This window comes from Narcine bancroftii, chromosome 3, assembly GCF_036971445.1.
Source record: "Narcine bancroftii isolate sNarBan1 chromosome 3, sNarBan1.hap1, whole genome shotgun sequence".
Lineage (NCBI taxonomy): Eukaryota > Metazoa > Chordata > Chondrichthyes > Torpediniformes > Narcinidae > Narcine > Narcine bancroftii.
Window position 1 is genome coordinate 325,633,665 of NC_091471.1, and position 16,145 is coordinate 325,649,809.

Consider the following 16,145-nt stretch of genomic DNA (forward strand, 5'->3'; position numbering starts at 1 on the left):
CCCCACACACCCAACTCCCTGTACCCAGACATCTCTCCTCTCCCAATCCGAACTACCTGAACCCAGACCCCTCTCCTTTCCCCACTGCAACTCCCTCTATCCAGACCACCCTCCTCTCCCCTCCCTGTACACAGACGCCTCTCCTCTCCCCATGCCCCCCCAGTCCCTGTACCCAGACATCTCTTGTCTCCCCATGCCCCCCCAATTCCTGTACCCAGACATCTCTCCTCTCCCAACCCCCAACTCCCTGTACCGAGACGTCTCTCTCCCCAACCGCATCTCCCTGTACCAAGACGTCTCTCTTCTCACCACTCCCAATTCCCTGTACTCAGACGCCTCTCCTCTCCCCACCCTCCAATTCCCTGTTCTCATACATCTCTCCTCTCCTCTCCCCACCCCACAACTCCCTCTACCCAATGTCTCTCTCTTCTCCCCAACCTCAAGTCGCTGTACCCAGACATCGCTCTTCTCCCCACTCCCAACTCCCTGTACCCAGACATCTCTCCTCTCCCGAGCCCCCCAACTCCCTGGATTCAGACATCTCTCCTCTCCCCAACTCCAACTCCCTGTACCAAGGTAGAGGGAGTCAGGGGTGAGGAGAGGCGTCTGGGTACAGGGAGTTGGGGTTGTTGGGAGAGGAGAGGCGTCTGGGTACAGGGAGTTGGGGGCATGGGAAGAGGAGAGGCGTCTGGGTACAGAGAGTTGTGGGGTGGGGAGAGGAGAGAAGTCTGGGAACAGGGAGTTGGGTCGTGGGGAGAGGCGAGATGTTTGGGTACAGGGAGTTGGGGAGTGGGGAAAGGAGGCGTCTGGGTACAGGTAGTTGGGAGAAGAGAGACATTTTGGTACAGGAAATTGGGGTTGGGGAGATAGGTATCTGGGAACTGAGTTGGGGGCGTGGGGAGAGGAGAGACGTCTGAGTACAGGGAGTTCGGGTGGGTGTTGGGTGAGGAGAGATGTCTGGGTACAGGGAGTTGGGGTTGGGGAGTGGTGAGATGTCTGTGGACAGGTAGTTGTGGGGTGGAGCGAGGAGAGATGTCTGGATACAGGGAGTGGGGAGAGAGGAGTGATGTCTTATTACAGGGAGTGGGGGAGTGAGGAGAGATGAGGCGTCTGAGTATAAGGAATGGGGGAGAGGAGGGGTGTCTGGGTACAGGGAGTTGGGGAGAGGAGAAATGTCTGGGTACAGGGAGTTGGGGAGAGGAGAAATGTCTGGGTACAGGGAATTGGGGAGGTTGGGAAAGGAGAGATGTCTGGGTACAGGGAGTGGGGGGAGGGGAGTCACATCTGGGTACAGGGAGTTGGGGGGAGAGGAGACACGTCTGGGTACAGGGAGTTGGGCGCGTGGGGAGAGGAGAGATGTCTGGGTACAGGGGTTGGGGATGGAGAGAGGAGAGGCATCTGTGTTCAGGGAGTGGGGGAGAGGAGTGGCGACTGGGTGCAGGGAGTTGGGGGTGTTGGGAGAGGAGAGAGGTCTGGGTACAGGGAGTAGGGGGGAGATGTAGGGCATCTGGGTACAGGGAGTTGGGGAGGTTGGGAAAGGAGAGATGTCTGGGTACAGGGAGTGGGCGGCAGAGGTGACACGTCTGGGTACAGGGAGTTGGGGGGGGAGACGAGACACGTCTGGGTACAGGGCCACGCCCCTACTCCCTGTACCCAGACGCCCCTCCTCTCCATCCACTCCCTGCACTCAGACATCTTTCCTTTCCCAACCTCCCCAACTCACTGTACCCAGACGCCCCTCTTCACCCTACTACTCGCTGTACCCAGACATCTCTCCTCTCCCCCAACTCCCAGTACCCAGACATCTCTGCTCTCCCAACACCCCCAACTCCCTGCACCCAGACGTCACTCCTCTCCCCCCACTCCCTGTACCCAGATGCCACACCTCTCCCCACGCACCCACTCCCTGTACCCAGACATGTCTCCTCTCCCCCCCCACTCCCTGTACCCAGGTATCTCTCCTCTCCCAATCCCCCTAAATCCCTGTACCCAGACGCTGCTCCTCTACCCACAACCCACTCCCTGTACCGACAAGACTCCTCTCACCCCCACTCCCTGTACCCAGACGCCTCTCCTCTCCCCCAACTCCCTGTACCCAGACATCTCTCCTCTCCCCAACCCCAACTCCCTGTACCCAGATGCCTCACCATTCCCCACACACCCAACTCCCTGTACCCAGACATCTCTCCTCTCCCAATCCGAACTACCTGAACCCAGACCCCTCTCCTTTCCCCACTGCAACTCCCTCTATCCAGACCACCCTCCTCTCCCCTCCCTGTACACAGATGCCTCTCCTCTCCCCATGCCCCCCAGGCCCTGTACCCAGACATCTCTTGTCTCCCCATGCCCCCCCATTTCCTGTACCCAGACATCTCTCCTCTCCCAACCCCCAACTCCCTGTACCCAGACGTCTCTCTCCCCAACCGCATCTCCCTGTATCAAGACGTCTCTCTTCTCACCACTCCCAATTCCCTGTACTCAGACGCCTCTCCTCTCCCCACCCTCCAATTCCCTGTTCTCATACATCTCTCCTCTCCTCTCCCCACCCCACAACTCCCTCTACCCAAATGTCTCTCTCATCTCCCCAACCTCAAGTCGCTGTACCCAGACATCGCTCTTCTCCCCACTCCCAACTCCCTGTACCCAGACCTCTCCTCTCCCGAGCCGCCCAACTCCCTGGATTCAGACATCTCTCCTCTCCCCAACTCCAACTCCCTGTACCAAGGTAGAGGGAGTCAGGGGTGAGGAGAGGCGTCTGGGTACAGGGAGTTGGGGGTGTTGGGAGAGGAGAGGCGTCTGGGTACAGGGAGTTGGGGGCGTGGGAAGAGGAGAGGCGTCTGGGTACAGAGAGTTGTGGGGTGGGGAGAGGAGAGATGTCTGGGAACAGGGAGTTGGGGGCGTGGGGAGAGGAGAGATGTTTGGGTACATGGAGTTGGGGGCATTGGGAGAGGAGTGGCATCTGGGTACAGGGAGTTGGGTGCATGGGAAGAGGTGAGGCGTCTGGGTACAGAGAGTTGTGGGGTGGGGAGAGGAGAGATGTCTGGGAACAGGGAGTTGGGTCGTGGGGAGAGGCGAGATGTTTGGGTACAGGGAGTTGGGGGGTGGGGAAAGGAGGCGTCTGGGTACAGGTAGTTGGGAGAAGAGAGACATTTTGGTACAGGAAATTGGGGTTGGGGAGAGAGTTGGGGGCGTGGGAGAGGAGAGACGTCTGGGTACAGGGAGTTCGGGTGGGTGTTGGGTGAGGAGAGATGTCTGGGTACAGGGAGTTGGGGTTGGGGAGAGGTGAGATGTCTGTGGACAATTAGTTGTGGGGTGGAGCGAGGAGAGATGTCTGGATACAGGGAGTGGGGAGAGAGGAGTGAGGTCTTATTACAGGGTGTGGGGACGTGAGGAGAGATGAGGCGTCTGAGTATAAGGAATGGGGGGGAGAGGAGGAATGTCTGGGTACAGGGAGTACGGGGAGAGAAGGGGGCGTCTGGGTACAGGGAGTTGGGGAGGTTGGGAAAGGAGAGATGTCTGGGTACAGGGAGTGGGGGGAGGGGAGACACATCTGGGTACAGGGAGTTGGGGGGGAGAGGAGACACGTCTGGGTACAGGGAGTTGGGGGGCGTGGGGAGAGGAGAGATGTCTGGGTACAGGGGTTGGGTGTGGGGAGAGGAGAGGCATCTGGTTTCAGGGAGTGGGGGGAGAGGAGTGGCGTCTGGGTGCAGGGAGTTGGGAGTGGAGAGAAGAGAGATGTCTGGGTAAAGGGATTGGGGGAAAGAGGAGAGATGTCTTTGTACAGGGAGTGGGGGGCGTGGGTGAAGTGAGGCGTCTGCGCACAGTTAGTTGGGGGAGTTTGGGAGAGGAGAGATGTCTGGGTACAGGGAGTGGGGGGTTAGAGGAGACGTCTGGGTACAGGGAGTGGGGGCATGGGGAGGAGAGTGACGTCTTGGTCCAGGGATTTGGGAATGGGGAGAAGAGAGACATCGGTACAGGAAGTTGGGAATTGGAAGAGGAGAGACATCTGGGTACAGGGAGTTGGGGGCATTGGGAGAGGAGAGATGTCGGTGCAGGGAGTAGAGGGGGTAGAGGAGACACGTCTGGGTACAGGGAGTGGGAGGTGTGGGAAAGGTGTGACGTCTCGGTACGGAGTTGGGGGGTGTTGGGTGAGGAGAGATGTCTGGGCACAGGGAGTTGGGGTTGGTAAGAGGAGACATGTCTAGGTACAGGGAGTGGGAGGTGTGGGAAAGGTGAGATGTCTGGGTACGGAGTTGGGGGGGTGTTGGGTGAGGAGAGATGTCTGGGTACAGGGAGTTGTGGGTTGGGGCGAGGTGAGACGTCTGGGTACAGGGAGTTCGGGGGTGTTAGGTGAGGAGAGATGTCTGGGTACAGGGAGTTGTGGGTTGGGGTGAGGTGAGACGTCTGGGTACAGGGAGTTGGGCGGAGCTGGGAGAGGAGTGATGTCAGTACAGGGAGTGGTGGGGGAGAGGAGACACGTCTGGGTACAAGGAGTTGGGGGGTGTTGGGTGAGGAGAGATGTCTGGGTACAGGGAGTTGGGGTTGGGGAGAGGTGAGATGACTGTGTACAGGGAGTTGTGGGGTGGAGCGAGGAGAGATGTCTGGATACAGGGAGTGGGAAGAGAGGAGTGATTTCTTATTACAGGGAGTGGGGGCGTGGGGAGAGGTGAGGCGTCTGAGTATAAGGAATGGGCGGGAGAGGAGGGATGTCTGGGTACAAGGATTGACGGGAGAGGAGAGGCGTCTGGGGACAGTGAGTTGGGGGGAGTGGAGACATGTCTGGGTCCAGGGAGTGGTAGCATGGGGAGAGGAGAGGCGTCCAGGTACAGGAAGTGGGGGGGAGAGGAGTGGCGTCTGTGTGCAAAGAGGAGAGATGTCTGTGTCCAGGGAGTTATGTGAGATGAAAGATGTCTTGGGACAGGGAGTAGGGGGGGAGATGAGGGGCGTTTGGGTACAGGGAGTTAGGGGGCTTGGGAGAGATGTTTAGGTACAGGGAGTTGGGGGTGGGGAAAGGAGGCGTCTGGGTACAGGGAGTTGGGAGAAGAGAGACATCTTGGTACAGGGAGTTGGGGTTGGGGAGAGGAGAGATGTCTGTGTACAGGGAGTTGGTGGAGAGGAGAGACATCTGGGTACAGGGAGTGGGAGGTGTGGGAAAGGTGAGATGTCCAGATACAGGGCGTTGGGAGGTGTTGGGTGAGGTGATCTCAGTACAGAGAGTTGGGGGGGGGGGGGGAGAGGAGACACGTCTGGGCACAGGGAGTGGGGGGTGTGGGAAAGGTGAGGTCTGGGTACAGGGAGTTGGCGGGTGCTGGGTGAGGAGAGATGACTGGGTACAGGGAGTTGTGGATTGGTGCGAGGTGTGATGTCTGGGTACAGGGAGTTGGGGGGTGTTGGGTGAGGAGAGATGTCTGGGTACAGGGAATTGGGGTTGGGGAGAGGTGAGGTGTCTGCGTGCAGGGATGGGGAGAGGAGTGATGTCTTGGTACAGGGATTTGGGAGTGGGGAGAAGAGAGACATTGGTACAGGAAGTTGGGGATGGGGAGAGGAGAGACGTCTGGGTACAGGGAGTTGGGGGGTGTTAGGTGAGGAGAGATGTCTGGGTACAGGGAGTTGTGGGTTGGGGTGAGGTGAGACGTCTGGGTACAGGGAGTTGGGCGGGGCTGGGAGAGGAATGATGTCAGTACAGGGAGTGGTGGGGGAGAGGAGACACGTCTGGGTACAAGGAGTTGGGGGGTGTTGGGTGAGGAGAGATGTCTGGGTACAGGGAGTTGTGGGTTGGGGCGAGGTGAGACATCTGGGTACAGGGAGTTGGGGGGGTGTTGCGTGAGTAGAGATGTCTGGGTACAGGGAGTTGGGGTTGGGGAGAGGTGAGATGACTGTGTACAGGGAGTTGTGGGGTGGAGCGAGGAGAGATGTCTGGATACAGGGAGTGGGAAGAGAGGAGAGATGTATTATTACAGGGAGTGGGGGGGTGGGGAGAGGTGAGGCGTCTGAGTATAAGGAATGGGCGGGATAGGAGGGATGTCTGGGTACAAGGATTGACTGGAGAGGAGAGGCATCTGGAGACAGTGAGTTGGGGGGAGTGGAGACATGTCTAGGTCCAGGGAGTGGGAGCATGGGGAGAGGAGGCGTCCAGGTACAGGAAGTGGGGGGGAGAGGAGTGGCGTCTGTGTGCAGAGAGGAGAGATGTCTGTGTCCAGGGAGTTGGGTGAGAGGAAAGATGTCTTGGGACAGGGAGTAGGGGGGGGAGATGAGGGGCGTTTGGGTACAGGGAGTTAGGGGGCTTGGGAGAGATGTTTGGGTACAGGGAGTTGGGGGTGGGGAAAGGAGGCGTCAGGGTACAGGGAGTTGGGAGAAGAGAGACATCTTGGTACAGGGAGTTGGGGTTGGGGAGAGGAGAGATGTCTGTGTACAGGGAGTTGGTGGAGAGGAGAGACATCTGGGTACAGGAAGTGGGTGGAGAGAGGAGAGGCGTGTTGGTAGAGGGCCACGCCCCCACTCCGTGTACCCAGACGCCTCTCCTCTCCCCCACGCTCCCAACTCCATGTACCCAGACGCCCCTCCACTCCGCCCTACTCCCTGTACCAAGACATCTCTCCTCTCCCCCAACTCCCTGTACCCAGATGTCTCTCTCATCTCCCCAACACCAACTCCCTGTACCCAGACACCTCTCCTCTCCCCACCCCAAACCCCCTCTACCCAGAAATCTCTCCTCTCCCCATGCCTCCCAACTTCCTGTACCCAGACGCCTCTCGTCTCCCCACCGCCAAGCCCCTGTACCCAGACATCTCTCCTCTTCCCAACACCCCGAACTCCCTGCACCCAGACATCACTCCTCTCCTGCCACTCCCTGTACCCAGATGCCTCTCCTTTCCCCAACCCCCGACTCCCTGTACCCAGACATGTCTCCTCTCCCACCCACTCCGTGTACCCAGACATCTCTCCTCTCCCAACCCCCTTAACTCCCTGTACCCAGACACCTCTCCTATCCCCAAGCCCCCACTCCCTGTACCAACATGTCTCCTTTCCCCCCCACTCCCTGGGTACAGGGAGTTGAGGGTTGGGGTGAGGTGAGTCGTCTGGGTACTGAGAGTTGGTGTTGGGGAGAGGTGAGGTGTCTGGGTACAGGGAGTTGGGGAAGAGGAGAGACATCTGGGTACAGGGAGTGGGGGGGAGAGAGGATAGACGTGTGGGTACAGGGAGTCGGGGAGAGGAGAGGCGTCTGGTTACAGGGAGTTGGGAGTGGAGAGAAGAGAGATGTCTGGGTAAAGGGAGTGGGGTGGTAGAGGAGAGATGTCTTGGTACAGGGAGTAGGGGGCGTGGGGTGAGGTGAGGCATCTGCGCACAGTGAGTTGGGGGGGTTGGGAGAGGAGATATGTCTGGGTACAGGAAGTGGAGGTGAGACGATACATATCTGGGTATAGGAAGTGGGGGCATGGGGAGGAGAGTCATCTGGGTACAGGGAGTGGGGGAGAGGAGTGGCATCTGGGTGCAGGGAGTTGGGGGTGTTGGGAGAGGAGAGATGTCTGGGTACAGGGAGTTGGGGGAGAGGAGGGTCGTCTGGGTACAGGGAGTTGGGGAGTTTGGGAAAGGAGAGATATCTGGATACAGGGAGTGGGGGGCAGAGGTGACACGTCTGGGTACAGGGAGTTGGGGGAGTGAGGAGATGTCTGGGTATAGAGAGTTGGAGGTGGGGAGAGGAGAGGCATCTGGGTACAGCGAGTGCGGGGAGAGGAGTGGTATCTGGGAGCAGGGAGTTGGGGGTGTTGGGAGAGGAGATATGTCTGCGTACAGGGTGTTGGGGGAGAGTAGAGATGTCTTGGTACAGGGAGTAGGGGGGAGAGGAGGGGCGACTGGGTACAGGGAGTTGGTGAGGTTGGGAGAGATGTCTGGGTACAGAGAGTGGGGGGGAGAGGAGACACGTATGGATACAGGGCCACGCCCCCACTCCCTGTACACAGACGCCTCTCTTCTCCCCACGCCCCCAACTCCATCTACCCAGATGCCCCTCCACTCCCCCCTACTATCTGTACCAAGACATCTCTCCTCTCCCCCAACTCCCTGTACCCAGAAATCTCTCCTCTACCCAACCGCATCTCCCTGTACCAAGACGTCTCTCTTCTTCCCACTACCAACACCCTGTTCACAGACATCTCTCCTCTCCCCACGCCCCCAATTCCCTATTCCCAAACATCTCTCCTCTCCCCACCCCACTCCATGTACCCAGATGTCTCTCTCATATCCCCAACCCCAACTCCCTGTACCGAAGCCTCTCCTCTCCCCACCCCAAACACCTTGTACCCAGACATCTCTCCTCTCCCCACGCTTCCCAACTTCCTGTACTCAGACGCCTCTCCTCTCCCCACCGCAAACCCCCTGTACCCAGACATCTCTCCTCTCCCCAACTCACTGCACCCAGACGTCACTCCTCTCCTCCACTCCCTGTACCCAGATGACTCTCCTCTCCCAACCCCCCTAGCTCCCTGTACCCAGACGCCACTCCTCTCCCCACGCCCCCACTCCCTGTACCAACATGTCTCCTCTCCCCCCCACGCCCTGTACCCAGACATCTCTCCTCTCCCAACCCCCCATCTCCCTGCACGGAGACATCTCCTCTCCCCACTTCTAACTCCCTGTACCCAGACTCTTCACCTCACCCCACGCCCCCCCACTCCCTGTACCAAGACATTCTCCTCTCCCTGCCACTCCCTGTACCCAGACATCTCTCTTCTCCCCACTCCAAACTCCCTGTACTCAGACGCCTCTCCTCTTCCCACCTTCCAACTCCGTTCTCAGACATCTCTCCTCTCCCCACCCCACAACTCCCTGTACCCAGATGTCTCTCTCATCTCCCCACTCCCAACTCCCTGTACCCAGACATCTCTGCTCTCCCAAGCCCCCCAACTCCCTGTAATCAGACATCTCTCCTCTCCCGAACTCCAACTCCCTGTACCAAGGTAGAGGGAGTGAGGGGTGAGGAGATGCGTCTGGGTACAGGGAGTTGGGAGTGGAGAGAAGAGCGATGTCTGGTTACAGGGACGGGGTTGGGGAGATGAGAGAGACATCTGGGTATAGGGAGTTGTGGGGAGGGGAGAGGAGAGATGTCTGGGAACAGGGAATTGGGGGCGTGGGGAGAGGAGAGATGTCTGGGAACAGGTAGTTGGGAGTGGGGAGAAGAGAGACGGTACAGGGAGATGCGGTTGGGGAGAGGAGAGACGTCTGGGAACAGGGAGTTAGGGGGTTGGGAGAGGAGAGATGTCTGTGTACAGGGAGTTGGTGGAGAGGAGAGACATCTGGGTACAGGGAGTGGGTGGAGAGAGGAGGGGCGTGTGGGTAGAGGGCCACACCCACACTACTTGTACCCAGACGCCCCTCCTCTCCCCCACGCCCCCAACTCCCTGTACCCAGACGCCCCTCCACTCCACCCTATTCCCTGTACCAAGACATCTCTCCTCTCCCCCAACTCCCTGTACCCAGATGTCTCTCATCTCCCCAACCCCAACTCCCTGTACCCAGACGCTTCTCCTCTCCCCACCCCAAACCCTCTACCCAGAAATCTCTCCTCTCCCCACGCCTCCCAACTTCCTGTACCCAGACACCTCTCCTCTCCCCACCCCAAAGCCCCTGTACCCAGACATCTCTCTTCTCCCCAACACCCCCAACTCCCTGCACCCAGACGTCACTCCTCTCCCCCCACTCCCTGTTCCTAGATGCCTCTCCTCTCCCCACCCCCCACTCCCTGTTCCCAGACATGTCTCCTCTCCCACCCACTCCCTGTACCCAGACATCTCTCCTATCCCCACGCCCCCACTCCCTGTACCGACATGTTCTCTCTCGCCCCCACTCCCTGGGTACAGGGAGTAGGGGGCATGGGATGAGGTGAGGCGTCTGCGCACAGTGAGTTGGGGGGGTTGGGAGAGGAGAGATGTCTGGGTACAGGGAGTGGGGGTGAGAGGAAACATGTCTGGGTATAGGGAGTGTGGGCGTGGGGAGGAGAGGCATCTGGGTACAGGGAGTGGGGGAGAGGAGTGGCGTCTGGGTGCAGGGAGTTGGGGGTGTTGGGAGAGGAGGGTCGTCTGGGTACAGGGAGTTGTGGTTGGGAAAGGAGAGATGTCTGGATACAGGGAGTGGGGGGCAGAGGTGACACGTCTGGGTACAGGGAGTTGGGGGGAGTGAGGAGGAGAGATGTCTGGGTACAGGGAGTTGGGGGTGGGGAGGGGAGAGGCATCTGGGTACAGCGAGTGCGGGGAGAGGAGTGGCATCTGGGAGCAGGGAGTTGGGGGTGTTGGGAGAGGAGAGATTTCTGGGTACAGGGTGTTGGGGGAGAGTAGAGATGTCTTGGTACAGGGAGTAGGGGGTAGAGGAGGGGCGACTGGGTACAGGGAGTTGGTGAGGTTGGGAAAGGAGAGGTATCTGGGTACAGGGAGTGGGGGGGAGAGGAAACACGTCTGGGTACAGGGCCATGCCCCCACTGCCTGTAAACAGACGCCAACTCCGTCTACCCAGACGCCAACTCTATCTACCCAGACGCCAACTCCGTCTACCCAGACGCCCCTCAACTACCCCCTACTCAACTCAGTAGAATTTCTGGTGTATTTTTGTTGAATGACAACATTGTCTAACTGAATTAATGCAACCTAGATTGTATAACTAAAATGGATGAGAGGGGGGAGGGATGGGGGGGTGGCTTGGGAGGAGGGAGGGGGGAGGGAGAAAAAGACACTGTAAATGTGTGGAAAAGAAAAAGTGTATATCATGGCTATTGTGATTTATGGTGTGAAAAATAAAAAATTTAAAAAAAAAAAAAAAAAAAAAACTACCCCCTACTCCCTGTACCGACATCTATCTCCCCCAGCTCCCTGTACCCAGAAATCTCTCCTCTACCCAACCGCATCTCCCTGTCCCAAGACGTCTCTCTTCTCCCCACTCCCAACTCCCTGTTCCCAGACATCCCTCCTCTCCCCACGCCCCCAATTCCCTGTTCCCAAACATCTCTCCTCTCCCCACCCCACAAATCCCTGTACCCAGATGTCTCTCTCATCTCCCCAACCCCAACTCCCTTTACCGAAGCCTCTCCTCTCTCCACCCCAAACCCCTTGTACCCAGACATCTCCCTCTCCCCAACACCCCCAACTCCCTGCACCCAGGCGTCACTCCTCCCCTCCACTCCCTGTACCCAGATGACTCTCCTCTCCCAAACCCCCTCCCTGTACCCAGACGCCTGTCCTCTCCCCAAGCCCCCACTCCCTGTACCCTGTACCGACATGTCTCCTCTCCCCCCCACTCCCTGTACCCAGACATCTCTCCTCTCCAAACCCCCCAACTCCCTGCACGGAGACATCTCCTCTCCCCACTCCCAACTCCCTGTACCCCGACTCCTCACCTCACCCCATGCCCCGCCACTCCCTGTACCCAGACATCTCTCTTCTCCCCACTCCCAACTCCCTGTACTCAGACGCCTCTCCACTTCCCACCCTCCAACTCCCTGTTCTCAGACATCTCTCCTCTCCCCACCCCACAACTCCCTGTACCCAGATGTCTCTCTCATCTCCCCACTTCCAACTCCCTGTACCCAGACATCTCTCCTCTCCTCACGCCCCCCAACTCCCTGTCCCCAGTCGCCTCTCCTCTCCACACCCCAAACCCCCAGTACCCAGACATCTCTCCTCTCGCCACGCCCCCCAACTCACTGTACCCAGACGTGTCTCCTCTCCCCCCCACTCCCTGTACCCAGACATATCCCCTTACCCAACCTCCCCAACTCCCTGAACCCAGACACCTCACCTCACGCCCCCCCACTCCCTGTACCAAGACATCTCTCCTCTTCCCCCCACTCCCTGTATCCAGACATCTCTCTTCTACCCACTCCCAACTGTACCCAGACGCCTCTCCTCTCCCCCGACTCCCTGTACCCACACGCCTCTCATCTCTCCCCCCACTCCCTGTACCCAGATGTCTCTTCTCTCCCCCAACTCCCTGTACCAAGACATTTCTCCTCTCTCCAACCCCAACTCCCTGTACCCAGATGCCTCACCATTCCCCACACACCCAACTCCCTGTACCCAGACATCTCTCCTCACCCAACCCTCAACTTCCTGTATCCAGACGCCCCTCCTTTCCCCTCCCAGTACACAGACGTCTCTCTTCTCCCCACGGCCCCCAGTCCCTGTATCCAGACATCTATCCTCTCCCAACTCCCTAACTCCCTGTCCCCAGACTTCTCTCCTCTCCCCAACCGCATCTCCCTGTACCCAGACGCCTCTCCTCACCCCCGACTCCCTCTACCCACACGCCTCTCTTCTCCCCCCCACCCCCTTTGGTGCTGGGAGTTAGAATTGGGATGTCTGAACACAGGGAGTTGGAGGTCTCGGGAAAGGTGTAACGTCTGGGTACAGGGAGTTGGGGGGTTTTGGGTGAGGAGAGATGTCTGGGTACAGGGAGTTGTGGGTTGGGATGAGGTGAGACGTCTGGGTACAGGGAGTTGGGGGGGTTGGGAGAGGAGTGATGTCAGTACAGGGAGTGGGGGTGTAGAGGAGACGTCTGGGTACAGGGAGTGGGGGGTGTGGGAAAAGTGAGATGTCTGTGTACAGGGAGTTGGGGGGTGTTGGGTGAGGAGAGATGTCTGGGTACAGGGAGTTGTGGTTGGGGAGAGGTGAGGTGTCTAGGTACAGGGAGTTGGGGGTGGTGAGAAGAGAGACATCGGTACAGGAAGTTGGGGATGGGGAGAGGAGAGACGTCTGGGTACAGGGAGTTGGCAGCGTTGGGAGAGGAGAGATGTCTGGGTACAGGGAGTTGTGGGTTTGGGCGAGGTGAGACTTCTGGGTACAGGGAGTAGAGGTTGGGGAGAGGTGAGATGTCTGTGTACAGGGAGTTGTTGGGTGGAGTGAGGAGAGATGTCTGGGTACAGGTGGTTGTTGGTTGGGGGAAGGTGAGACGTCTGGGTACAAGGATTTGGGGGGTTGGGAGAGGAGTGATGTCAGTACAGGGAGTGGGGTGGGGAGAGGAGACATGTCTGGGTACAGGGAGTGGGGTTGTGGGAAAGGTAAGATGTCTGAGTAAGATATCTGGGTACAGGGAGTTGGGGGGTGTTGGGTGAGGAGAGATGTCTGGGTACAGGGAGTTGTGGGTTGGGGCGAGGTGAGATGTCTGTACAGGGAGTTGTTGGGTGGAGTGAGGAGAGATGTCTGGATACAGGGATTGGGGAGAGAGGAGTGATGTCTTATTACAGGGAATGGGGGTGTGGCGAGAGGTGAGGCCTCTGAGTACAAGGAATGGGGGGAGAGAGGAGGGGTGTCTGGGTACAAGGATTGAGGGGAGAGGAGAGGCGTCTGGGTACAGTGAGTTGGGGGTGAGGAGAGGAGAGACATCTGGGTACAGGGAGTTGGGGTGGGGAGAGGAGATATGTATGGGAACAGGGAGTTCATGGGTAGGGAGAAGAGAAACATCGGGTACTGGGAGTTTTGGGTGGGTGGGTGAAGGGGGCCAGGTCGCCACCAGACACAAGATACTGTTGGACTTCAGGTCCCTGTGGATGATGTTCTTGGCGTGAAGATAACTGGAAGATGAGGAAAGGCAAGGTTAAAAGGTGTTCCATCACCATCCCCCCCCCACTCCTCTCTCCCCCTCACCCGCCCCCTTTCACCCGTCCTGCTCTCTCCCACGTCCCCACTCTCCACCCGTGCCCTTTTCTCCCCATCCCCCTCTCTCCTTCCGTCCCCATCCCCATTTTCCCCTAATCCCCGTCTCCCCATCCCCACTTTCCCCTAACCCCCCTCTCCCCATCCCCTCTCTTCCCCATCCCCATCTCTCCCCGTCTCCCTCTTTCCGTCCCCTACACCCCGTCCCCCTATCCCTCTCTCACTGTCGCTCTCCCCCTCCCTCTTTTCCCATCCCGCCCACACTCCCGTACTCCCTTAACATGTCCCCGCACTCCCCGTCCCCCTCCCAATCCCCCTTCTCTCCCATTCTCCTTCTCTCCCTGACCCCCCCTCATTCCCCCATCTCTCCCTGACCGCCCTGTCTCCCACTCCCCCATCCCTCACTCTAACCCTGTCCCCCTCTCCCTGGACCATCTCTCCCTGTCCCCCCATCTCTCCCCTCATCCCCCTCTCTCCCCTGTCCCACCTCTTTCCCCATCCCCACTTCCCTGTTCCCTCTCTTCCATCCCCCTCTCCCCGTCTCCTCACTCCCTGCCCCCACTTTCCCCCGTTCCCCATCTCCCCATCCCCCTCTCCGGGTCCCCCCTCTCTCTCCATCCCCCGTCACTCTCCCCCTCCCACCCTCCCTCCTCCTCTCACCCCCGCCCCTCACTCTACCCCAGGAACCCCTTCCCATCATCCTCCACCTTCTCTCCCACTCTCACCCTGTTCCCCACCCCTCATCACCCCCCTCTCTCCCTGTCCCTACCTCGTCTTCCTCCACCCTCCTCCCTCTCTCCCCCTTTCCCCATCCCCGCTCCCCCTCCCCTCTCCCGCCAACCCCACTCTTCCCGTTCCACTCTCTTTCCATCCCCCCTCCCTGTTGCTCTCCCCCTCTCCCACCCCATTACCCCCTACCCCAGGTCCCTCTCCCTGTCCCCCTCTCTCACCAAGGTCCCTCTATCCCCATTCCCCCTCTCTTCCATCGCCCTCCCACTCTCACCTTGTCCCCCTCTCCCCATCCCTCCCTCCCTCTGTCCCGCTACCCCCCTCTCCCCAGGTCCCTCTCTCTCCGTCCCCATCTCTCCCCGTCCCACCTCTCTGTTCCCCTCTCTCCCTGTCCCCCTCTCTCCAACCCCATACCCCTCCACTCCTCTCTGTCACCCTTTCCCCAACTCCCCATCCCACTCTTCCCCTCCTCCTCTCCCCATCCCCTCCCCATCCCCCTCACTGTCGCTCTCCCCCTCCCCTTCTTCCCCATCTCTTACCCTGTCCCTCCATTCCCCATTCTCCTCTCCCCGCCCCTCCACATCCCCCATCCTCCCTCTCTCCCCATTCCCCCTACCCGACCCCACCTCCCCATCCCCGCTCTCCCCTGTCCCACCTCTCTCCCCATCCCCTTCTCTCCCCGCCTCCTTTCCCCCACATCCCCTTCCTATGCCTTGCTCCCAGACAGACTCACTCCATGCCCTGTGCTGTCTGCCGAGCCACGTCGATGAGCTGCAGGGTGTCAAAGCGGGTCTCTAGGACGTGGATATGTCGGTACAGGCTGCTGCCCTCACACCACTGTGTGACGATGGCCATGCGGGGTTTCGACATGAAGCCCATGAACAGCAGGATGTTTACGTGCCGGGTCTTTCTGGGGTGGGAGGGAGGCAGGTGGAAGGGGTCAGAGTTGATGGTGCTCACAACACAGCTTCAAACTCCCCGCACATACCCATCATGCGCACGCTCCCGTCACCCACACACATTCCCGTCACCCACACGCTCCTGTCACCCACACACAGACCGCAGTCTCCCACACACATTCCTGTCACCCACACACATGCTCCTGTCACCCACACACACACTCCTGTCACCCACACACACACTCCTGTCACCCACACACACACTCCTGTCACCCACACACACACTCCTGTCACCCACACACACACTCCTGTCACCCACACACACACTCCTGTCACCCACACACTCCTGTCACCCACACACACTCCTGTCATCCACACTCCCGTCACCCACATGCACTCTCACACACCCTTATGTATACTCTCACACAAATTTTCACACTCACGCTCAATCTCGCACACGCATACACACACACACTCTCTCTTTCTCTCACTCACACCCTTTATTCCCCCCTCTCCAGAGGGCCGGAGTGATGACCACGTTCCTCCATTCCTACCTCAGCACTTGGACTTCATTTTTGAACGCGTGAAACTGCTCGGGGGTGGCACAGATCACCTTCAGAATCTTTATGGCCACGTCTCCTGGGAGAAGAACGTAGGTCAGAGGTCACATGTCCAGCAGCGAGGGTGGAGAGAGAGAGAGAGATGGTGGGAGTGAGAGGATGGAGAGAGAAGGGTGTGGGAGATGGGGTGAGAGGGAAGAAAGGAGAGGGAGGAGGGAAGAAATGGGGAGGAGGGGGAGAGAAAGTGTGGAGAGAGGGTGGAGAGAGGGGTGAGGGGGAGGGGGAGGGTAGCGGGAATGAGTGGAGGGGGAAGAGAGATA

General features: G+C 59.0%; 1 protein-coding gene across 7 annotated transcripts in view; it reads right to left on the minus strand.

Annotated features, from left to right (window-relative positions):
- LOC138759111 (serine/threonine-protein kinase A-Raf-like) overlaps positions 1 to 16,145 on the minus strand; it is a 65,702-nt gene that overhangs the window by 27,239 nt on the left and 22,318 nt on the right. For all 7 annotated transcript variants that reach the window (XM_069929043.1, XM_069929046.1, XM_069929042.1 and 4 more), the window contains 3 exons: positions 15,820 to 15,904; positions 15,100 to 15,276; positions 13,509 to 13,555 (listed from right to left, as the gene is read on the minus strand). In XM_069929043.1, coding sequence (XP_069785144.1) covers positions 13,509 to 13,555; positions 15,100 to 15,276; positions 15,820 to 15,904 — 309 coding nt within the window. The remainder of the gene's footprint in view (positions 1 to 13,508; positions 13,556 to 15,099; positions 15,277 to 15,819; positions 15,905 to 16,145) is intronic.